Raw genomic sequence first — 24,860 nt, forward strand, 5'->3', positions numbered from 1 at the left:
AATACACCACTGGATACCTTTGAGAACATGGTTCGAACATGGGGATGAACATAATTATTGTCAGCAATGTGTTTTTGAGAAAGGCAGAACAAGAAGAGGTCAGAGGATAATAGGGTGAGAGAATGAAGGATGTGGAGATGGAGGAATTCTGCTTGATAACATGTCTGTAACAGTCACAGATTGTTCGTAATCAAAGATTATGATTAGTCCGTCACAGACAGCATTGTCAAATATGAAATAAAGGATTCCTTCAGACAAACTACAGAAAATAGTGTTTTCCAGTGTGCAGGTGGTAGACACAGAGCATCAGGAAAATGAATCTAAAAACATTTTTAATAATCTTCAATTCTTATTGAAATAGGGTAGGAATTCTTGGGTTTATTATTTTTAATGAAAGGCAGTGAATATTCTTGTCATTTTACCAGAGATAAAGTTCTTTTCATTTTTTTCAGTAGGAAGTGGCTCTGTAATTTGTTTTCCCCCCATATTTCAGGGGACAAGATCAAAGAAATCCAGCAGGTTTTGGAAAGTCATTTACCAAACTTGAAACTTTTAATTGTCAAGAGAAAGAAGTAAATTGCCCTTAGGTATGCTTTTTTTTAAAAAAGTAGTATTGCAGAACTACAAAATCATGTAGTAGTTGAGTCTGGAAGGCACCTCCCAAGGTCTGTAGTCCTAGCTCCTGCAGAGCAGGGTCAGCTAGAGCAGGTTGCTCAGGGTTGTGTCCAGTCAGGTTATGAAAATCTCCCATGATGGAGACTCCACAGACTCTCCGGGCAACTTGATCCAGTGTTTGATCACACTCACTGTAAAAAAAGCTTTTTCTTATGTTTAAATGGAATTTTCTGTTTCAGTTTGTGCCCATTGCCTCTTGTCCTGCTACTGGGCACTACTGAAAAGAGCCTGACTCTGTCCTCTCTACTCAGGTAAATCCATGTATCCCATTCTCTTCTCCAGGGTGAACAGTCCTAGCTCTCTCTCAGCCTCTCCTCATATGTTGAATGCTCCAACCACACAATCATTTTCATGGCCCTCCTTTGAATTCACTCTGGTATGTCCATGTCTCTCTTGTGCTGGGGAGCTCTGCACTTGGATCCAGCACTCCAGGTGTGTCTCACCAGTGCTGAGCAGAGGATAAGGATCACCTCCATCAACTTGCTGGAAACATTCTTCCCAATGCAGCCCAGGATGATGTTGGCCTTCCTTGCCACAAGGGCACATTGCTGGCTCACATTCGGCTAGCTGTCCACCAGGACCCCCTTGTCCTTCTCTGCAGAGTTGCTTTCCAGCCAGTCACAGAATCACAGAATCACAGTCAACCCACAGCCTTTGCTGATGCTAGAGGTTATTCCTCTGCAGATGCAGGACTTGGTATTTCCCTGTGCTGAATTTCATGAGGTTCCTTTTGGCCTCTTTCTCCAGCCTGTCAAGGTCCCTCTGGATAGTGGCACAACCATCAGTGGACCAGTCACTCCTCCCAGTTTTGTATCATCTGCAAAGCTGCAAAAAGGAAGATAGACATATACAGTAAGCAGTAACAATACAGTGAGGTTTTCAAGCAAGAAGACTCCACAGTTTTTAATCAGTAGGTATCGGTCTGAGAAATGACCCTTATATTTTAAGAGAGCTATGAAGTTTCCTTTGTTACACAAACAAAACAAGCAATGCCAAAGTCGTGAGGTTACAAACTATCAGATGGGTCCTCTTGGGCTAACACCAGAGCGAAATGTGTCTTGAACATTAGCACATAGGCCTTACACAGTGATTTAAGTAATTAAGGAACCATATGGTTACATATCTGTAGCTGTAGGCACAGCCTGAGGTGTTTTTTAAGCTCTAAAAAATATTTGCCTTCTAGAATGCCAGACATAAGATACTGGATAAATGATGAGAAGGAAGAAAAAGGTAAATACACTGGGGAATATGCCTTACTGAGGAACTTCGTTTGAATGGAGTCTTTTTTTATCAAGCCTTGCAAAAACAGAATATATAAAAAATAGGAACATAAGAATTTATTCATATTAAGAGTCATGTACAATGAAAAGTGTTAGAGGTCTGCACATCCCTGGCAGATTTAATGAAAACCAGACCTGTGAAGCCCTAAGTCTCAGGCGCTGAGGTAGCAATGTGCCTAGAAAAGCAGAAGGATGATCTTTATGCTGCTTGTGCTCATGTGTGCATGTACTAGGAATTTGCTTCATCTGATGAGTGAGTTTAGAAAACTGGGAGGCATGCACTTCCTTTCTCCCTGCCTCTGCTAGACAATCTCTGCTACTTACCTTTTTGTATATGAGCGTTACATGAATGCAAATATGAATCAAGCCACTTAACCCTCTTGTCAGAGCTGGAGCAGTATGCTCAGCAATAATTGGTTCTGCCCTAAAATCAAAAGCTCTCCAGCATTCAGACTCACTAATTTGTCTTGATATCCAGCCAAATGAGCACCAATAAAAAAAAAATTAAGAGGAGTTTGGAGAGTTAGGCTAGTGCTGCAAGACTGAATGCAAAAGGGGACATTGCTACTTGAAGGTTTTATTACTCTGGATTCTGACCGTGGAACAGTCACCGTAAATTTGGATAGCCCTATAAATTAGAAACCAGAGCTAACATAGTGTTTAACTAGTTGCTGTCATACAGAGTCTGGTTTATTTCTTCAGTATTCTTTTTTAGAAGACATTATATAGTAATATTGAAGTGATGGATCAAAATCATGTTGTTTTATTCCAGTGGCCTTTTTCTGACAGTTGTCAGGATCAGAGCCTTGAAGGAAGATGTGGGAACTGTGTAGTGAATAAAGAAGATCACTAAGAAGGTCTCCTAATCCTAGATAGTATGACCTTGGTTTAAGATGTGCATCCTGACAATTTAGATTCTACAAAGAGTTTTAGCATTAACTACATAAATTTTCATGATATAAAGATGGAATTCCACTTTGAGTCTGTCTAAATTCTTAGCATAGCCTAAATCCTTTGGCAGTGAGAACCCAGTACTTTCATTGATTATTTTGAAATGGGACAGCTGCAAATTTCACAGAACATCTTGAAGTTTAATACTGTTTTCTTACTGGTACGGATAAAGGAGGAAAAACTTATTACACCTTCCTTAGCTTACCTTTGTTTTGTATACTTTTATTGTGCCTCTTTCTCTTTAATACCTCATTCAGAAAAGAATTTTGTCATCAGTCTCTCTCATCAATCTTAAATTCTGAGCTTTTCCTTGTCCTTAATTTCTGGTTATTTTCTTCTGTGAACTATTTTTAATTGCGCAATACATTCTTTTAAAATGACTTTACAAGTATTGCCTTTCAGGTTTTGCCGTGAAGTATCACTACCTGTTTATATACTTACTTTTTAATATTATCCATTTAATCCTATAGACTGCCTGCTGTCTTTGTATCTTACTCTTACAGATGTGCATTAAATGTTAGTCTTTTCATAAGTATGCAGTGAAGGTTATGGTATGAATAACTAAGTCCTTAGACCCTAGTTCATTTTGGTTTTTTTTCTCTAATGTTCATTGTACTGCAAATATTTTTGCAGAATTTGAAGTTGCATCTTGTTTCCTGTTCATCCAACTTGGTGTGAAGTCCATTATCTTTTCTTCTGAATTTGATCAGCCTGTGATACTTTGTGTCATGTGTGGATTTTTCAATTCCACAGCTCACTTCCGTTCCAAAATTGAAGTAAATATATTAAAATAACAAGGGACTTAATACAGAGTAACATCAAGGTGGCTTACTATTGACTTTTTTGCAAAGTGTTGTAGGCTGTTGGTTTTATCTCTTTGTTTCCTGCCTGTTAGTCAGATTTTGATTCATGACAACCTTTTGTCTTCTAAGCCATGATTAATGTTCCAGAAACTTTTCCTGAAGGTCCTTGTCAAAGATCTTTCAAAGGTTTAAATCTAGATACAGCCTCTAAAACAAACAACAGTGGATATTTTAGTAAGAATTTCTTCCCAACATGTCAAGACCTTATTACCTGAACTTCTAAAGGACTCTTGGGTACATCCATGATAATATAATTTTCCTGGCTACTTAGTGTTTTGATCAGAAACTGATCAGAGAAATTATCAGTTTTTCTCAGAAACCTAGCAGTTCTTGTGGGCCTATAAATAAATGAATGGAGTATTCTTCCCATTGAATAAATAAACAGCTTAAGATGACTGGTCTAAAGGATGTCATTATATTCTTTTTTGGTACTCAGGTATGGAATCTAATTATTTTGTGGTAATTTTAATTTAGTTGCTTAGTGGCTAGCTTCTTGAATTAACTTCAGTGTGTTATAAAATGTGTCTGTCCTGTTGCACATTTTATAGCAGTAAACAGTGAAGGCATTAAAAACTTTTCTCTGTACTTTTTCTCATACTATTTCACTGGTACGCATGCAGACAGTGGGAATCCTCCCTCATTATCACTTGTTGACATCTATCCCACTCTGTTACATATGGGATTTTCTACGCACTCATCTCGTAATATTCTTACTGTCAGCATCTTTTGGACACATAGCTAAATATATTTTGATTGTACCTTGGACTGGCACATTAGGAACACTGTCTTTGTATTTCTGAAGCATTTAGCACAATGCATACAGGCACTTGGCTACTCTCATGCTGCTAGAGTGGGTCATGAATTATGCTGCTAGTGGAAATGGAGTCAAATGCTGTTAATGGCAAACCATTTAAACAACATTCATTTTAAGTGCTTTGTGCCTTAGGAATAGTTATATTCATAGTTACTTTGTTAATATCCATGAAAAAATAATAAACGAATGTTTCTTAAGGAATAGGTGCTGATTTTTTAGATCTTATTTACTGCAGATTTGTGAGAGATAAACAAGGACTGGAGGAATCTTTTATCTAATATTTTATTGAAATTTATTATTTTTATACAATTTCATATACTTGAGTGATAAGTTCATTCAGCAGTGTTTCTTGAAGCTATTAGTAAACCTTTTCCTATCCGTAAGCCACAGAGAAATTAAACTGACCATTATTTTCACCTCAAGAACTATGCTACTGCATATTTAGTGATATTAGTTGGAGTTTCACTTTTGACTTTAATGAGAGCAAGAACTGACCTTTTTTTCAAATGTACTGTATTTTTGTGTTCTCTCTGAAGTGATCTAGTTTTTAAAATAATCAACCCATCTTGTAATTTTGACTAAAACAGAAAATGTCCTGAGAGAAAATTTCATTTGATTGGAAGAAAGATCAGATGAGATGTCCAAATGAGCTATATCTATAAGATTCACTTGTACAAAAACAGGTCAGTCTGGAAATTAACAAAAGCAGTACATGAAACATATTAAAAATCAGTAAAATAAAGAATGGCCTTGCCATTGAAAAGAAATTGTTTTATAAGATAAGCAATAGTAACCAGTTTTGATTGTTGATATTTGTAGCATAAAGTCCACCACAGATGGGTAGAGTAATTAATTTCCTTGTATTTTTCTATCATTCAGGATAATAAATTGGGTTTGGAAGCTTTGTTTTTAGAATAATGTAAGGCAAAAGGAAAGGGTAGTATGGTTATAATCCAAGTGATCTAAGAAAGTTATTTTAAATGTTTTTCATCTTCATCATTCAAAATATTAATAGTGATATACCACAGAGTTCTTTATACATCATCTTTTGTAAAAGCTCTATTCCAGAGTTAGGTAATAGCAGTCAATTTAAACCAGAGGGAGGAGGAAAAAAAAAAGATATTCTTTTAGCTAAGATTTGAAATGAGGTTAAAATGGAAATTTGACATCATGTTGTGGATGACTGCAGAGTTATGTCTGTACTTTGCCTGCTCCTGCAGATTTTTCAGGAGAGGTGAATGTAGGCTATTGTTCAGTGCAACACTGAAGGGTGCAACTACTCAGAAAGCACAGATAGCTAAGCGTGAATATACACCCTGGGGTGTTTAATGCTGTTTTAAAAACATTTTTAGAAGAATTTAAGAGAACAAAAATAATACATAGCTAGGCTGCCTAAGGTTTGCCAGTCGTACAGACTGCTAGGTTGCTGCCTTTTCTCTGTTTCAGTGTTGTCAACTCCAAGTGAAATACAAAACTAATGAGTCGGATGCTGAAATATCAAGATTTTATTTTTAAATAATGACTTTTTTGGATTTTTTTAATTTTACTTCAAATATTTTAGCCATTTCCATGTTTGCTTCATGTTTCAACCTTGATTTATTTTTTAAGGAAAAAAGAATGCAGACAGATTGAACAGTGTTTGACAGCTAGAGTTTTAAAGGCAGCGTATATCAGGGAATTTGTAATCATATAACGGCATTAAGCAAGTCTGGTGATGTCACTAAACACAGTTCTAATAAAGACGAACACCACATAGGTACAGATAATAGAAGACAGTCTTCCACAATGACCTGTAATTCCTGTCCTGGTTCCCTGCTGTTCCTAACCTCCAGAGATATCAAAAAATTATGCTCCAATTAGTCTTTTGAAAGGAAAACAGCAGTCACTTCTTCATAGATATAAGCAAGGAGATAACCCCGTTTGGAACCCATTTTGCTTTTTGTACCTCACAGCAGGGAGGCAGAGTTTGCTGAGTGTTCCCTTTGTGCTTGGGTAATGTGCAAATTTTCTGTCCTGTTCTGTAGTGATTCAAGAAAATTGTACTGTGAACCTAGGAGCTGTGAAAGTGATCCAATATCTAGGTTTCAAGAATTGCATCATGTGTGCGAATGGTATTCACCACTTACCTTGAAATTGCTCTGTCTTCAGATTACACAGGAGGCATCAGTAGAACGAGAATTTATTTAAACAATCCAATCTACCTAGGACCTAGGTTCAGACAGGTATACAGAAATAAAAGAAACCTTACACTTAAAGCTATCTATGGTACAGATCTGCTCTTAAGAGTTTTTTGGTCTGTCCATACTGTCCAGCCAACAAGCTGTTGTGATGTGTACACAAAACTAGGAACTGGCTCATGAACTAAATCATCTCCCTGGCATAATTGCTCACTAAAAAATATCTTAATTTGAGGATACCTGTAATTTTTTGTCCTTATACTTCTCCTGGATTTTTATTCAGATTTTAATACTCCTGATAAACAGGATTTTCTGTGAACCATAACTAAGGATATTAATCTTGACGCTTTCCTGCTGAGTAACACATAACCCCCACAAACTTTTAAAATCCTAGTGACTGTTGTACATTGGTAGAGTCACCTTTTCTACAGAAAATGCAGTTTATTAGCATCTATGCTGGTCTCGAACTAACCATATTAACAACCCATCGGCATATTGTTGGGTGAACATTTCCTTCTCCTAGGTGTCAGGTGCTTTAAAACTCACCACATAACACCTTTATAAACTTAAATCTACAATTTATTTAGATTTTTGTTTTGAAAATAATATTTTTTACAAGAATGCAAACAAAAATAATCCATGCATCTCATTCCTGAGTTTCAGAATAGGTAGCCATGTGTGTTATGGTGAGAATGGAATCACATATGATGCAGTGACAAGAGTAAATTTTTAAGACTGCTTTAAAAGATGGATAGTCTTGTTGATATATGAACTTGGCAATGCTGTCCAAGAACAACTTAATCAAAGATTGTTGCTTAAAGTAATGCTGGATATTAGAAAGCCTAAGTTTTCTGATGTCAGACTAAATAATCGTGTATCCCTGGCTATTCAATATTACAAATTCTGATAAAGCCCATGAAAAAAAGTAAGCAAAAATCTGGTATAACAATCATGAGCTAAAGTTTTTTTAACCACAAGACTGTGTGTGTATATATATATATATATGGGTAAAAATCTATGCAAAAGACAGTTTTATTTCTTGAAGTTCCTACTTACCTTTATGAACAGTGAAAAACCTGCAGAAAACCTTACTGAGCAGTGAAAAACCTGTCAAAAACCAGGTGGATTATGAATTGCCTAATGCTGAAATAGAAAAGATCATTGAGGAGTCAGTAAGATAGACATCATGTATAGAAAAGCCTGGTCTTGACAATAAAGATATTAAAATCTGTGTGGTGTTTTGAAGGTCTAAGAGGCTGAGGAGACAGAACTATTATATACTTTGTTGTAATATTTTGTTCTTTCATTTTTTTTTTTTTTTTTTTACTTGAAAAAGGGAGATACAGGAAAAGAAGGCTGACAGTATTTTTGTTCGAACCATGAATTACTGTTGGATTCAGTTAGTGGCAGGGGTTCAACACACATATTATTATTATTCTTTCAGACCTTTCTATTTTATAAAACAATCTCAATTTAGCTGTAAATTCCTGATCTAGACCGTGCTTAACCACATCCAAAACCCATCCATTTACCAGAAATATTTTTTTCAAGTGATATATTAATTCCAAAGATCAACGTGAAGTTCTGTACATAGTCACATGACTGTGTAAGACATTAATAATACTACTACCTCTTCATACAGTGTTTCATCAATCATATATCAAGTACTAGAAGAAATGTTGTCATAGAATAAACACATTGCTCTTCTACAAAGATTTCAGGAGGACTGGGCAGCAATGGATATTGTTGAAAAAAAAGAAATGGCTGCAATGTAATGTTGAATGCAATCAGTTGATAGTGTATTTGATGCAGCTGTGCTGGTTTAGAAGTCGTAAAGGTCTTCACAGCATCCTGAGATCTATCATCAGTGTAGAGAATTTCCTCCTAATGCATTGAATTGGAGAGAATTCAGTAACATAGTTAAGTTAAGTTAGTACTTTCTTCTATCTAAAGTCATTAAGCACCATTTTTAATAAAAGATCATATGTCTTCTCTGGGTTCATACTTCACACATATAGGCATACATCAATTTATTTTTCAGTCCAATTTTTTTTTGTTGTATCTTCGCATACCTATGTGGCACACTATTGAGACCAAATTCTAGATGAGGATTTCTGCAAGGTACCTTTTTATCTTCTACAGCTGTTATTTAATTTTGTTTGTAAACTAAATTCATTTTATAAACTCTGTCTAATACATATTAGTACATTTACTATGAGAAAGGTGCTGATTGTAGGTGGAAAATCTAAACCTAGCAAATTAAAGATAAAATAAATGCATTTACTGAAAAGATTTTAGCTAGACAGAATGTTTAATATTTGGAAATTGAATGTTCTGGGGGGCCTATTTTTCTAAGTTGATTTTTTAGCAAACAAAACTTTCATTTTTCAGGTGGAAAATCAATGAACTGGGAAGGAGGTATTCGTGTGCCAGGCCTTCTCCGTTGGCCTGGAGTCATACAGGCTGGTGCCTATATTGATGAACCAACAAGTAACATGGATATATTTCCTACCATAGTCAAACTTGCCAAGGCACAGTTACCCTCTGACAGGTATGCTCTGTAGTTATGTCTATTTTAGAGAAAGTCTTATGAGCATTTCATACATTCTGGCGATGTCTATTAAAATAGAGGTAAAAATGAAAAGAAAAATTTACATTTTAAAAGCACTTTTTTGTCATTACTTACAGTCGTATGTTGTCTCTTTTCATATTGACATACTGTCGTGGTTTAACCCGGCTGGCAACTAAGCACCACGCAGCCACTCGCTCACTCCCCCCCTCCCTCAGTGGGATGGGGGAGGGAATTGGGAAGAAAATAAAAGGTTAGAGCTGAGGGCTGAGATAAAGACAGTTTAATAAGAGAAAATAATAATAATAGTAATAATGAGAATGATAACAGAATATACAGATTATACAAAACGAATGAAGCACAACGCAATTGCTCACCACCCGCCGACCGATGCCCAGCCCGTCCCGAGCCGCGAGCAGTCCCCGAGCTGCAAGCAGTCCCCAAGCCACGAGCAGTCTCCCCACGACCGACCAACCGACCGAACTAACTAACCCCCCCCCCCGAGCATGACGTTATATGGTATGGAATAGCTCTTTGGACAGTTTGGGTTAGCTGTCCTAGGCGTGGTGTACTCCCAGCTTGTTATGCACCTGGGTGAGCAGGAGAAGCTCAAAAAGTCCTTGAGTAGTCTGAGCACTACTTGGCAACAGCTGAAAACATCAGTGTGTTATCAACATTCTTCTGGTACTAAATCCAAAACACAGCACTATGCTAGCTACTATGAAAATTAACTCTATCCCAGCCGAAACCAGGACACATACTGATATATTTTACAGAAACATTGTATGTAAGTACAGCTTAACTTGCAGAACAAGCACCAAGCAAATTAGGGTAAGAGAATACCACCAAGAGCAACATACTGTCAAGTCATAGCCTAGAATTATTTACTAAAAGCAAAAATAAATGTATCAAAAAAGGCTCTGTTCTACGTAAGTGAATGCAGTAGAAAAAGGAGCTACAAGTGTAAATTATTTTAAACTTTACAAGTTCAGCCTTGGCCTGCTTACTATAAAAAAACATCAAAATGCCTTTTCATGGGATTTTTTGTTGTCTACCAAGTTAATGAAAATAAACCCTTACAGAGTTTTGCAGCACTGGGCTTCTAAAATTAATAAGATGCTTTATTGACACTTCTACATCCCTGTGCTTGGTCTTGTTCAGGAGACACTCAGTCTCAGCAGCAAGGTGTCTCTACTTAAACTCTCTTGCCATCCATATCCAGTAAGTGGAGAAACCTACTGATATGCATATGCTTTGAATACATCTACCATAAAAAAACCAGCTTTTGAGCACAAAGCATCCAGAATCCGCATGAGGAAAACCCATGGTGAGCAGAGACACTCTGCTAATGATGATTCATTGAGCGCTTGAAGGAAGTGGCAGGGCAGGACATGTGAAGACATGAAAAATTAGTCAGAATGGTCCTGAGAGATCTCCTACAAGCAGTAACTGTCAAACCTAAGCAGTTCAGATTGTTCTTAATGTGGGCCAATATTATCCACTTTGTTTTCATATTGCTTGAGTGAAGACTAAGCACTGATGTTTTATTTTAATCTCTGACAGAAATCCCAATATACTCATGTAATTTCCACTTGCAAGTTGCTCCATTCTGATTCTTCTGTGTTGACTATGTGCCATAATTACTGCTTCATGGTAGGTCAGAGTGCGATGCCATGGACTAGCTTGAAGCATCTTTGATACAGCAGATGAATTCCTATCACTCCGCTGAATTTTTCCTGAGAAATAAGAAAAATTACTATGAATAGGATTCCATCACTAGGAGGGAACAGGTTAGAAATGAAAGGAGGAGATGATCTTAGTTAAAGAAGAAAAATAAGTCATCAGAAAGAAAAGGCTCATATACCCTCCCTGAAACCAGCAGATGTGGGAATGCAAGAGTACTGGAAACATATTGCTGGAGACACCCTTTTCTCCATCAACAAGGTGTAGAACAGAAAATGTACAATGGTCATGCATCTGTCCAGGTCTCAGCTTCATAGTGGGAAAACCTGCAGGGGCAAGACAAGACTGCATTGCTCAGGCAAGAAAACACAGCTATTTGAGAATGGGAAGGACCCTAATTCAACAGACCCCCACAGACAGGGGTGCACACAGAAAGCAGAGTTATTGGATGACATTGCTTTAGGAATTCCAGTATATTTTCCTGCCCATCCTTTGAGTAGAGTTCTATTCAGAATGGTGCTGTTGCATCCAATTGCTGTCAAGAATTTCATAGTCATACATAGCTTGTGGCTTAAAAAAGTGAAGATAGTACCTGTCTTTTACTAGTTACACTAATGTGAAAAGGGTGTGATGTTGTAATGAAAATTAAGATAGACATTTAAGGGTTTAAAAGCGTCAAAAAAGTTTTTATGAGATGTTGCTCAAAATGCTTAAAAAATAGTTCCCTGCCAATCTGTATATCAGCAAAAAGTAATTTCCTATAAAACTTCTTGTAAAATTTGTAATTCACACCAGGTCAAAAATGCAGATTGTGGTTTCTCCCCTGCCAGCTGATTCCAGCAATTCAAAGGCTTAATTTATGGAAACATTTAGATGCCTTGCTTATTTTATAATTCCATTTTGATGTAAATTGACTGACTCCTTCAAACCATGATCAAAATTGTCCAGCAGCATTTAATTATTATATATGTGTGTGTGTGTGTGGTGGTGATAAACATATACTTACACATAGTTCAATTTCAATTTCAAAACTACTAGTTGTGTGTTGAATTCTGGCATGCATAATTTGCTGGACAGAGCTTTTAACATTACTTCTGGGGATGCTAACACAGCACAGCATATATTTCTTGTTTTAGGCTTACTGTGGCCAGACTACTCCCAAACAGGTTGAGAAGGTCTATGTGTTTTTATACCTGGAGGACTGTGTTGTAGCAATTTACTCACATATGTCTGGTCACTTTCCCAGAAAAAAAAAAAAAAAAAAAAAAGGCAAAATGTAAAATTTATGTTTCCTTAAATAATGTAGAAATCAAAAGAGAAGAGCACCTGAAGGTTTTTCTCTGAATTGACCAATCTGAGGTGGCCATTCAGATCATGAGAATAAGATTTATTTTTTTAAGGAGTGGAAATGCAGAACTATAACATATCCATAGAGTCAGGTTTGGGTTATTCTGATTTTGAAATGCTTTCTTACTCAGAATTATTGATGGACATGATCTGATGCCCTTACTTCAAGGAAAAGTTACCCGATCCAAACATGAATTTCTCTTTCATTACTGTAATGCATATTTAAATGCAGTGCGCTGGCATCCAGGAAACAGTAAGTAAACTTGCCTGTTCACATTTTAAATATTTCATGTAATTTTTATTACAGCTTGAAACAGATCAGGAAAAAGCCTTGAGCTATAGTAACAAATAAATTGTTTAAAATATCTAGCCTTTTTCCTTCTTTTTCACTTTTCTTTTTGCTAGAATGCACCTATTCGCCATTTACTGTTTGACATTAGTTTGTCACTATGCATTAATGTTATATATCAATACAATACTGAGGTCTATGGTATCTGAAACTGTTTTTTTAAACTTGCCTGAGAGATAGTCTGTGCTACATAATGAAGCGGTCAAGGTTAACTGTTGACATCTTCCTAAAAATGTACAGGTAATGGGACGGCTTGCTGAATAACAGCACAAGTATGATGTCAGCCTGGCCATTTTTATTATTAAGATAGCAAAGTATAGAAGCAGCACTGAATCAGAGTCATAATTATCCAATAAATGAATACAGCATTAAAAGGTCCCTTTTCATGCTTTTTATGAATGATACAATTCCACTTTGTAGACCAAAGAAAAAAGCATTTCCCACTGATCTGCTCCTTTCTAACTAACAGCTTGCTGTTTCTGGTAGCAACTTCCACATTAACCAAAGCATATTTCCCTTTTTATAAAAATCTCTGTGCTGAATGAACTCAAACACACATTTTTCGCATCTCAGTTGACATTCAAAGTGATGACTTGTGTTACAACTTCAAAATGATGATCCAAGACAGGCTTTGGTGTAGCATATTTTGGTTTAGGTACCTTGGGAAAGGACTTGCTTAATACTTAAAGTGCAAACTTAAAATGAGTTGGAAACTTTGTCCTCTTTGTCACCTGCAGGCTCACTTTCTGCCTGTCTTAGGCTTTAAACTAGGAAAAGGGAAAATATTGCATGTAACATTTGTTTACGACTACTTTGCCTGTATATCTTGCATTTGATAAATAACCTTAAGGAAGAACCAAACAATGGGAAGATGTGTGGTTATCTAGTACCATTTTGGATCTGAGGCTGGATGAAATTATTCTGCATCATGATGAGGAGAGAAGTAGGCAGAGCTCCAAGCAGGCAGAGAAGCTGTTTTTTCTCAAACATAAACCTTTGCAAGATGTCTGAGGAAAGGGTCGGCTTTGTTATTCACTGAAGCTGAATTTAATGGGAAATGAAGGGGAGCTATAATGAGGGGCTACTCTATTTTATTTACTTGAGGGGCAAGAATGTAGATTGTGATTCTTCCTTTATCCTTCCTCCAAGGCAATCAAAACAGAAAGCCCACTCAGAACCTGGCAAGAACATGTTCATAACGTTGAGCTGATTTTTGTACGGAAGCATTTTTGAAATACTACCTTGTCAGCTTACATTGTAGTGAGAGTAGGCAGTAGCCAGATATTACTCTCTGCTCCCTCTTGTACCAGTCCCCTGGGAGTCCTCAGTGCCTGCTTCTTTCTTACTTGTCCAGTCTCAGATCTTCAAAAATGCCTTTTCCATGTAGACAATGCAATCATATTTGTAAAGGTATTTATTGCAGTCAGCTAAAGGTTTGCCCCTGTTTATCTCTCTCCCATGTGTTATTGTTGTATAGAGATACACATACTTCCATTACAGCTCTATGCACCTGATACTATAAGCATTGCTGTGAGTACTCATGTGGAAAAATGAGTATCATTGGGTTTGCTTCTGATATCTCAGCAGCTCTATACGAAGCAACTGATAAGTTCGAAGTGCCTTATGTTACTAGTTAGAGTATGGTTGTCCTCTAGCTTCCCACCACATCTCAATCTTTACAGCCAATCTCAGAGTCTATCCACAGTCACTATTTCTGGTACTATTAAGTGATGTTTTAGAATATGAAAATTATGAAAATTAACATAAGCAGAAATATTATGCAATGGTTTTTTTGTTTGTTTGTTTGTTTTTCTGGAGAAGCAATTATTTCAAACATTTCATTCAAAATGTTGCAGAGCTTTTGCCTAGCAGCAAAGAACTAGATTAGAAGTATCCTATAGAAACAGTTCATTCCCTATACTTAGGAATACATCCAACAAAGTGAATGAAGCCATGTTCATTACAGACTAGAGTCCTTGTTAAAAGAACCCAATTGTCTAACTAGTCTGAAACGACATTATAGACTGCTGATCCCTTCATTAAATATGTAATTTCTATTAATTTTAAAGATGCACTTTTTGAAGAAGAAAGCAGCAACAGCCAGAAATCCATAGAAGAGAAACTACAACTGCTAAGGAAAATGTTATTTATGTATTTATTTATTAATTAAAGTACAATCCATTCTAAGTAAAGGGTAGAGGAGCATATATTGCATATAGGCACTTATTAATGCATATATTCTCATATTTCTTACTATATTTATTTTCTGGGAAGTCTTAGTTTGTATGTCAGCTTCAGCTTGCCTATTCCACTTTTTTTTCCCTAGATACTCAAAGTGTAGGATTGGCTTTGATCCTAACAAAAAATGCATACGCCAGGAAGTGAGAAGGAAGCAAAAATTCTGCTTAGTCATTTGGTACCATCTTGCCTTCATCACTCCACAGTTCCCTTAGCAACTTTATCTTTGCCATTGTAAGATTTTCACTGTGCTTCAGTCCAAAAAAAAGGGGTTTTGGTTCAATTTTTGACTCTTAGGCTATACGTATGGAACAGGTAAGTTTAGTGTATGTGAAATTTATAGTATTTGCACAACTTTCCCTTGCTTACAAGCTTCTAAAGTCTGACTTAAGCAGGTGTATTTCTTACATTACCCAGTGAAGGTCAGAAACTTCAGGGTGAACAATGACCATTTTATGTTTATATACTTAGAGGCTAGGCATTCCTCATTACTAATCAATACACATCTTCCTTAAGATGTATTAGTTAGATCAGCTACTGCAATTCACAATATACTTTCCCCTTCATCAGCCCTTTGAAGGAGCATTTAGAGGATGTGTGCTATGTAATGCTTTTCTCAACCAGCACTTCAAAATTTAAGCCTTATACTTTCTAGATACACGTGAGGAAAAGAATCTGTTTTTCCTCTACCCTCCTTCTCTTCCCAGCCCCAGAAAAAACACCGTTTTCTTGTTTCATCTTTCTGATTCACTTACATTTTGCCTGATATTAAAAAATAATGCACACTATTCTTCATATTCTGAATTTAAAAAGGAATGGGATATCAGGCAATTTTCTGTGCACATGATTCATGCCTAGCTCTCACAGATTCATGCATGCTGACACTTGCTATCAGTGCCTTGGAAACAGCCAAGACACTGGAGGATGATTTCCTGTTATTTTGAAACCTTACAAAGATGTGTAATTTAATTGATCTGTTAAAAATCCAGAGAGGAAGACATGCTAAAGCTGAGTCAGCAGCGTATTGTGATTTCTCATTTTCAGTGCTTATTCTCCATGGCTATCTGGTGTACCATATAAGTACCAATATATGAAAGCAACACCTCTGGGGAAAAAAAAAACCTCTGTGTTTCTGCCTAGTGAGGTGTAATCATTTAGGTTTTTTTAATCATTAAACATTTGCATTTAAAACAAAGCAGGTGTAGGATTTGCCTTTACTTTCTTGAGCTGAGCCACCCAAAGTTTTATGTAGCTTTCTGTTAGTTGTGCATGTCAGATTGTGCTTTGGCCTAATTTAACTCTAATCATGTGTTCTTCTCCTAGTGCAAGTAGACCAGTTCTTGTGTATTTGCTAAAGTTATAATTTAGCATAACTGAATACTAAAAAACTATCAAGAGCTCTGTCTCCAAGACATTACTGGCATATGAATCAGTACTATTAAAAATGCATTGCTATGACAACTTAATTATAAGGAGAGAATTCATCAGATACAGAGCAAATCTACAGTTGAATCAGTTGCATCTTTCAGGCTCCTCTGGCTGTGCACAAAATTTTCATTTGATAAGGAGGAAATATGTTGTAATACTGTGTAATAAACATTGAAAAATGTAACGCAATACAGTCTGTACTATAAAGAAATAATAGTCTTACAGTATTTTGGTATTACTAATAAAAGTATGCTAATGTTTCTGATAAATGCTAGAGTGACTTTATTAGCAGCACTTCACCTTTTCTATTTCAAAATGGATTTCATTATTCAGTGAAAATTGCCATTCAGTAAACAAAAGAAAAAGAGACTTCCTATGGCAAGTTAAACTGAACCATGGTAGACAATAGAATCAAACTAGCTTATCATGCAAAAATAATGCCTTTTAGAGACAGTAGAAGTTCACTGAAAAACTTTACATAGAGATTTTCCACTTTGCCTCATTTAACAAATATGATATGCTTCAATTAGTGTGTATTATGAGTTTCTTGTATGTTGTAAGATCTACTGCAGTTACTGAAAATAGTTCAGTCAAATTCACCAACCAGGGATTTTTTCTATATTATTGTAGAATTCATAGCTATTTTGATTCCTGGCTGTTGCAATGTCCTCCAGCATCCAACCGTTACCATATTTCATGAGACATATTTTGCTCTTTGGCTAGAGATAAGGGGGTCTTCCTAGTCATGCATTTAGCCTTTTCTGCAGTGTCGGCTGTTACAGGTTAAAGACGAACAAAAAGAGAGGAATATTTTCTTTTTTGCAGTTTTCAGATTGGGTATGTAGGATAAATTTACTGAATAGGTTGGGTTTTTTAAAGTGATTCCTGCAGGTTCTGTTTGACTGAAGACATTAGAGTCATAACAAAGAGAGGACAAAGAAGGCAATATCTGCTCAGAAGGGCCATTTTGTAACAACTTCTAGTTTGGACAGGTGTAGCCTTTCTTGTGACATGGAATTAAAATAAAATCTATTCCTGAAGAAATGAAAATAAGAAGAGCAATACCTTGCACTTTTCCTTACCTCTTGAAAAGACTATGACATGCATACTTTAAGGGGTAATAAGGGTTGCCTTGTTAATTAAAAGAGCTTGCATTATTTACAGTGCCATTCTTAATTTCATTTTTGGTAATATCACATTGAGTGTTAATAGTTAAAAACTGTAAACTGAATTCATATAGAATCATAGAATCACTTTGGTTGGAAAAGACCTTTAAGATCATCAAGTCCAACCTTTAACCTAACACTGCCATCCCACCACTAAACCATGTCCCTAAGCACCTCATGTATCCTTCTTTTAAATACCTCCAGCGATGAGGACTCGAACACCTCCCTGGGCAGCCCATTCCAGAGCCTGACAACCTTTTCGGTGAAGAAGTTTTTCCTAATGTCTAGCCTAAACCTGCCCTGGCACAACTTCAAACCATTCCCCCTCGTCCTATCATCTGTTACCAGGGAGAAGAGGCCGACCCCCACCTCCCTACAGCCTCCTGTCAGGCAGTTGTAGAGGGAGATCAGGTCTCCCCTCAGCCTCCTCTTCTCCAGACTAAATAACCCCAGTTCCCTACTCCTGCTGGTCACACTATTCCTGATACAAGCCAGGATGCCATTGGCCTTCTTGGCTACCCGGGCACACTGCTGGCTCATATTCAGCCGGCTGTCAACCAGTACCCCCAGGTCTTTTTCCACCAGGCAGCTTTCCAGTCACTCTTCCCTGAGCCTGTAGCGCTGCATGGGGTTGTTGTCACCAAAGTGCAGGACCCGGCACTTGGCCTTGTTGAACCTCATACAGTTGGCCTCGGCCCATCGATGCAGCCTGTCCAGGTCTCTCTGCAGAGCCCTCCTCCCCTCAAGCAGATCAACACTGCCACCCAGTTTGGTGTCGTCTGCAAATTTACTGAGGGCACACTCAATCCCCTCATCCAGGTCATTGATGAAGATATTAAACAAGACTGGCCCTATAACTGAGCCCTGGGGGACACTGCTTGTGACCGGCCACCAACTGGATTTAGCTCCATTCACCACAACCCTCTGGGCTCGGCCATCCAGCCAGTTTTTAACCCAGCTTAACAAATGCTAACTTGTGAACACAATAGCGTCCTGCGAAAGAGAGAGTGTAGGAGACAGAGTCTAGACAGGTAGCAAAAACTGGGAAACCTCTATGAAGCTCTTATTAAACCAGCTTAAAACTCTTCTTTTCTACTGTCAAGTTCTCCGTGTGAGGGTAGTTGAGGCTAGTCGTTGTCAGTAGCGAATGGAAATGGATTAATTTGTATGTGAGAGTTATTTTGGACAGTAAGCGATGACAATATGCTTCTATTTGAAAATTCCAACCCTTTCTTGTTCAGTCCTCTTAGAGAATTTAAGAAACATAATTATTCAGACATCCAGAAAATGAATTAAAAGTTCTGTTTTCTCTAAAATTGAAAGTATTAGAGATACAGCTAAATATTTGATATGTTATGAGATGCCTCTTAATATTTATTCTACTTTCTCTAATATAAACAAGAAATTTCAATTCATGCATTCTCTGAAGCCTCATAAGTGGGTTTCCCACCCTCTTTCTCATTACTTTCTTAGTAATAGGAGAGCAATTTTTTCATTGCGTTCTTTGCCATGCAGAGAATAAATGCTATGGTAACTTCATATGTAAACTGTGGGATGTGCTTGTCATACCCAGTAGACTCACTGGCAGAACCCATACCCTTGCCTAGCATTTTCCTATTCTTTTGCTTGCTTCCCTGAGGAGCTTTTTCCATTTATGGTTTACTTGTTTTCTTGTGGTGAATAAAAGACTTAGAGGATGCTGTTACAGATTAGTGAGGAATTGACCTTACTCATTGACCCTGAGAGTACCAGCAGTTATAGTTACTTGCTTTCATTGCTTAATATTATAATGGAAGGTAGGTTTAATAGAAGATCCAGGACCACCTTCTTTGGCACAGCGTCTTCAAAAGGTGAAATAATACTACCATGTGACTACAACTTTTCTTACGAAGTATCTTTTTTTTTAATCAGATCTTATCATACCAACATCATATCTTTTCTCAGAAAAGAACAATGGGAAAGGATAAGAAAGAAAGGATAAACATTTGAAGGAGTAAGATTTTCCTATTGTCACATTTTTTTTGGCTTTCTAGCTAGAAAGAATAGACTTCTTTAGTAATAGTAAAATTGATGTAAGAACACTTTTGTCTCAGACAGCCGTTCCCCCAGTGAAAGACCATGGTAAATGTCCTTTGACATTGACATTGTACACACAGACTTTAAGTGATTATATCATAGTGCTTTTTCCTCATATAAAAATAGCAACCATAACATACTGGTCTATCGAATCCAAGATATCCTGACCTAAATTAGTAATGTTCTTAGTGAACAGAGAAAGGTTGACAGGTTTTGGTGATCATAGAGAGGCAAAGGCATTTAAAGTAACTAATTCAGTATTATTTAGCTTCAGCTTGAATGGCTTGCTGTCAGATATTGTGTCATGCACTTGTGACAGTACAAAAGACAAATCTTACGGATTTTTTTTATGTATACTCCACAGCTAACACTTAAACAGAAAAAACGAAATCTGAGTTAGAACAACTGTCTGATAGTTTTTTAACTATTTATGAAGTTATATTATAAAGTTAGCAGCAGTCAAAGTAATAACAACAACTACATAAAAGAGTAAAAAAAAGTACTGCAACTTTCAAAAATTAATCTCAGCTTATCAAGTAACAAAAAAGTTTGGTTTTAACAATTTCTGGAGCATTACACTTCTAAAAATATCTTTAGTTCAGTGTTGGATTTGAGCCTGCAGCATTCTGCATGTTACATTCAGAGCATAGCGCTGATTCACCCTAATTTTAAAATCAGATTCAAATGGCATATGTTGTCTTAGGCAATGTTCTTCAAGGGAAGTAGTTAATGCATGCACAACCCACATAGAGTATTCTGTGTGCCACAGCCTCTGACATCCTATTACTCCTAGAAAATAAGGCAAAGTATTAGTTTATTAGAGAAATTCCCTGGAAACCTGACTGTCAAGAGCAAGATGACTTCTCAGTATGCCTTAAAAGATCATGGCATGAAAGGCTGAAGAAATAATTATAGAAGAAAACAGTGGGTGCTTGGAGGGTGGGTGCAGCTGGACAATGTTATGCTGCAGGCCAGTGTGCATCTACAGATGATGTGCACTTTGTGTCATGTAGTTGCTTCTCAATGCAAGTGCTGATCAGTACTTTGGAAAGACAACATAACCAGAGATATTCAATAATCAGTGTAAATGTCCTCAGCCTGAGAAAAGCTCACATCCCAGTACAAACAGTGACCTTTCTGTTGATTTCAGAGCTTTTTATGTGGTCTCAAACTATTAGAGGACACATAATGCATTACATTTTTCAAGTATCTTTTGCTAAGACATCCAGAGTTTCCTAAAACTAAAAGGAAGAAAAAAAAATACAGTTTTTTAAACTTCTTTCTTGTTTTGTTGTTCTTAGGAGGGAAATTTTGTAGATGGTTTTGTGTAAAAGCTTTTTGAAACTGAAGGAGACTGCATTTCACTAGGAGGTTTTTTTCATAGTTCTTTCAATGACCTCTTGGTAGAAATTACAAGTCTATTAAGTAATATAGAAGAAGTTCCTACAGATTGTGATATTTTTCAAATCTATTCAAAGTTTTACCCCAATATTTATTGAATATAATTTTTCAGCTGCAATTCAGTCGTACTCGGCAGAATAATAAATATGATGCATTTATTTCTATTGACTCCATGGTCTCCTAGATGTGGGACTCTAATGCAAACATTTCTGAGACTCACTCACTCACTCACTCACTCTTCAACACTGTTATTTTAAAGCAAAATAGGTTTCTATCGTTCATAGTAGGAGGAGGAAGTTAGAAATCATGGTGCAGTCACAACATTAAAAGTCACCAAGACCATAAAAATCCCATAAAGATTGTGATACTTTAGCACTTAGAATTAGCACTAGCGCAATAAAGAAAGGCTGAGCCTTTTAGTGTTAGGAAATGTTAGTCATCCATAAGATAATTTTGTCATTACCAAGTGTGTGCTAATTTTTCATTTACAACCTGTTACCCGTCTGTTGTGCATTAATTTTTAACTGTTATTGTATCACAGAAGCAAGCTTTTCAATCTTCTTACTTGCTCAGTGAGAAGAGTAGAGTCCAATACTCAATAGAGTCTTCAAGATTAACTTAATTATATTATCTAGGCTCTCTTCAATGCCATAGGATGATATACAGACAGGTTTTCAGTCCGTAGCTCTGATGCATCCATATGGTCCTGTTCAGTGACAAGTGGAGATTGAATCTCAGTCCTAAAAACATTATAGTTGCCTTAGCATTGGTTCATATCCTTGATAGCAAAACTACTTAGCCAGCAAAGCTTTATAGTTTGGGGTCAACAATGTCTTGATCTACTGTGCTGCTGCTGATTTCAAACCAAATGTAATTCTTTACTCTAACCCATACTTATAGAATTGTCAAACACTACCATGATACATATATAGAAACTGAGTACACAGAGGGAATAGCAAAGTATAAATGGTCTCATGAAGATTTTGAGTCTAGCACTACAAAAGTATGAGGTAGAAATGCTAGACAAGACATTGTGAGTAAATAAATCTACCTGAGTGAAGAATTATTCTCTAAAAATGGTATCTCAACACTCCGTTGAGTTTCTTTTGCATATTTTTTTCTCTAATTCTAGAACACTGTGGAAAACATTAAAATTAGGATTTATTAGTTTCTCCTGATCATGGTGTCTTAGAACTGCAAATTCTTTAGTCCAACTAGCATCTAGGTCCCCTCTTTTTCCCACAGCTGATTATGGAGGCACTTTCATGCCCTTTCTTTATTTCTCTTCCTCTCTCAAATTACCCCAACATTCAGCCTAGCAAATGGGGATTCATCACAACTACATTGCTGTTTGCTTTTAATCAGCTATTACTTTTTTGTCCTAGACATGGTTATGTTGTATTAAGGGAAAATGCAATTCCTGCCTACAGCATGTAGACCACAGATATTAAGGCATTTATATAAAAATAGAGCTTGCTGTAGCATTTTCCTCCCTGTTTTATGCAACATACCTAACTCAGAAGCTAAAACAATGCTTTTTGCATGAAAGCTCCCCCCATTTTTTTATCTATCCAGCGCACTATATGATATCATGTTTTTATTGTCTGATTTCTCATAGCCTAATCCCCAAACTTAATTTTGATTTAGAATTATTATATAAAAGTTTAAAGTTATGAGTTTCACCTATAGAGGATGATACTGACATTTCTGTAATACTGAGTGGTAAATTGCTTTTAGTGTTTATAGCTGACAATGATTTCTGGATTCTGAAAAAAATGCAATTGCTACTAAAGCCAATTTTCAGCTGTAGCCAGAGGCTCTAAGAGCATATACCTTTATGATTCAGAAACAACTGTAGTCCATGAATGTTCAGGTCAGTTTTCAAAAGGCAACTTAGAAGAATGCCAAAGAGGATCAAAACTTTTTTCTTCCCCAGAGAAAATCAGTTTCATCAGTAAGGACTATTTGAATGTATGCCATGAAGGCATGAGCTTATGCGTAAGTATGAGGAAAAACACATGTTTCACAGAAGTGAAGACAGTTAGAGGTGGTCAGCATAAGAAGACCAAAGCTAGAATCAAATGAATGAAGGAGAGAAGAAAGTTGTAGAAACATTATGAAAGATAGATTATGATACTTGAGATACTTGGGTTATGACATTTGGGTTTATCAAAATCAGCAACATTTACAGGGTTTTTTACTGCAATGGTCACTTTTAAACTTTGAAGGAAAACTTTGAGACTTCATATGCTATTTTGAATTTCATTCTCTATTTTTATCTTTTTACTATGGAAAAAAGGTTAGTAATCTTTGGTTTATCTTTAGTTGTAGAAACATTATGAAAGATAGATTATGATACTTGAGATACTTGGGTTATGACGTTTGGGTTTATCAAAATCAGCAACATTTACAGGGTTTTTTACAACTCAAATTATTCTATTGAATATCATACTTTGACATTTTGCAGGTTTATCCTTCCAAAAATCTTGCAGAGTGCATTAATAGGCTTATCTTAGCACAAGAGTAATTACTGAACACAAATGTGTCAGTTTAGTTTCATGGTCAGTGGAAACATAAGCAGTCAGCGGATAGAAAAGCAACTGGGAATTGCAAAAAATTATACAAGAACACAGGTTGTTCGTTCATCTGCTTCAGTTCATTCAGCTCTGCCCTAGCACAACTGCTAGGTCATTTAGAAGTTCTGGTGAGCTCAAGAATGCCAAGTAGCTCCAAACACCACAACTATGTAGTGGCAAGAAATGGTTGGCTTAGAAAACTGTGATGGTGTTCACAATGAGGCTGTAATAATAATAAAAAAAAAGTTGCTGAGGAATGCTTTAACTGGATTTTGGAACTTCATACTAAATAGATTATACAATGCCTGTAGCTCCTAAGCACTATCAAAGGTCTCTTTTTTGCCCCTTTTCATACACGAAAATATTTCAGGTCTCCAGTTAGGAAATATTTTAATTTCTGCCAGTGCTTTTAAGTAGTTATGACATACTGACTTCTGGCAAAAGGAAAAAAAAGAAGTAGAACTAAGTTCTGAGATGTACATTTGAATATTTAACAAGTAGCAGGTTGAACTAAAGAAAAGTAAATGTACTACTAGTATTTCACAGAATATTTTTCAGTACATACCTTTCGAAGCATTTAATCCAATTGTAAGTAACCATGAGAAGTGTTCATATTCTGAAGACAGAAAATATACAAAAGTTGACATATTACTGTGTCTCTTTAACATGGCTTAAACTTGAAAAAAATTGTAAATTTTTATCTTGCAATCAAGTCAGAAAATTAAGTATAACTTACTTGAGTGCTGCAAAGGAGTATTTCATTAGTGGATACTCCTCAGACTTAAGATGTTGGCAAATGATTACAACTAACAAGGACAGTGACTATGCCTATATCCACAATGGCCCCAGTATTCCCCACTAAGTATTTCTTCATGTCGTCAAGCTTGGTAAATCTGTGTTATTGCCATGGCATGAAGGAGTCAACAACGGGTTTGTACCTTATCAACATGTGAACCTCAGTGCTTAACTGAGCCCATCAATGCAGTCTCTGCCTAGACACACGAGAAAAAGTTCCCATGACAATTATACTTGGTGTTTCCTAACTGATTTCCAGTGATTTGTTCACTTTGTGGACTAAATTGACCTCAGATACATCCTTACCACTATTCATCGTTAGATTTTGTATTTCAGTTGCTATCTATTCAGAAAGGTGTATGAGAACACATTATGTCTCAGTCAGGAAGAGAAGCATCTTTAGGAAGGCTTAAACTACCTGCATTCTTGGTCATCCAAGGATCTACATGACTGTAATATGTCTGTAGGGGCA

The 24,860-nt window shown here is 36.5% G+C and overlaps 1 protein-coding gene across 8 annotated transcripts in view; it reads left to right on the forward strand.

Moving 5' to 3' along the window:
• STS (steroid sulfatase) overlaps nt 1-24,860 on the forward strand; it is a 111,734-nt gene that overhangs the window by 72,797 nt on the left and 14,077 nt on the right. For all 8 annotated transcript variants that reach the window (XM_035895665.1, XM_035895667.1, XM_035895666.1 and 5 more), the window contains 2 exons: nt 9,152-9,311; nt 12,491-12,612. In XM_035895665.1, coding sequence (XP_035751558.1) covers nt 9,152-9,311; nt 12,491-12,612 — 282 coding nt within the window. The remainder of the gene's footprint in view (nt 1-9,151; nt 9,312-12,490; nt 12,613-24,860) is intronic.

The sequence above is a fragment of the Egretta garzetta genome, unplaced genomic scaffold, assembly GCF_000687185.1.
Source record: "Egretta garzetta isolate BGI_Z169 unplaced genomic scaffold, ASM68718v1 scaffold125, whole genome shotgun sequence".
Taxonomy (NCBI): Eukaryota; Metazoa; Chordata; class Aves; order Pelecaniformes; family Ardeidae; genus Egretta; species Egretta garzetta.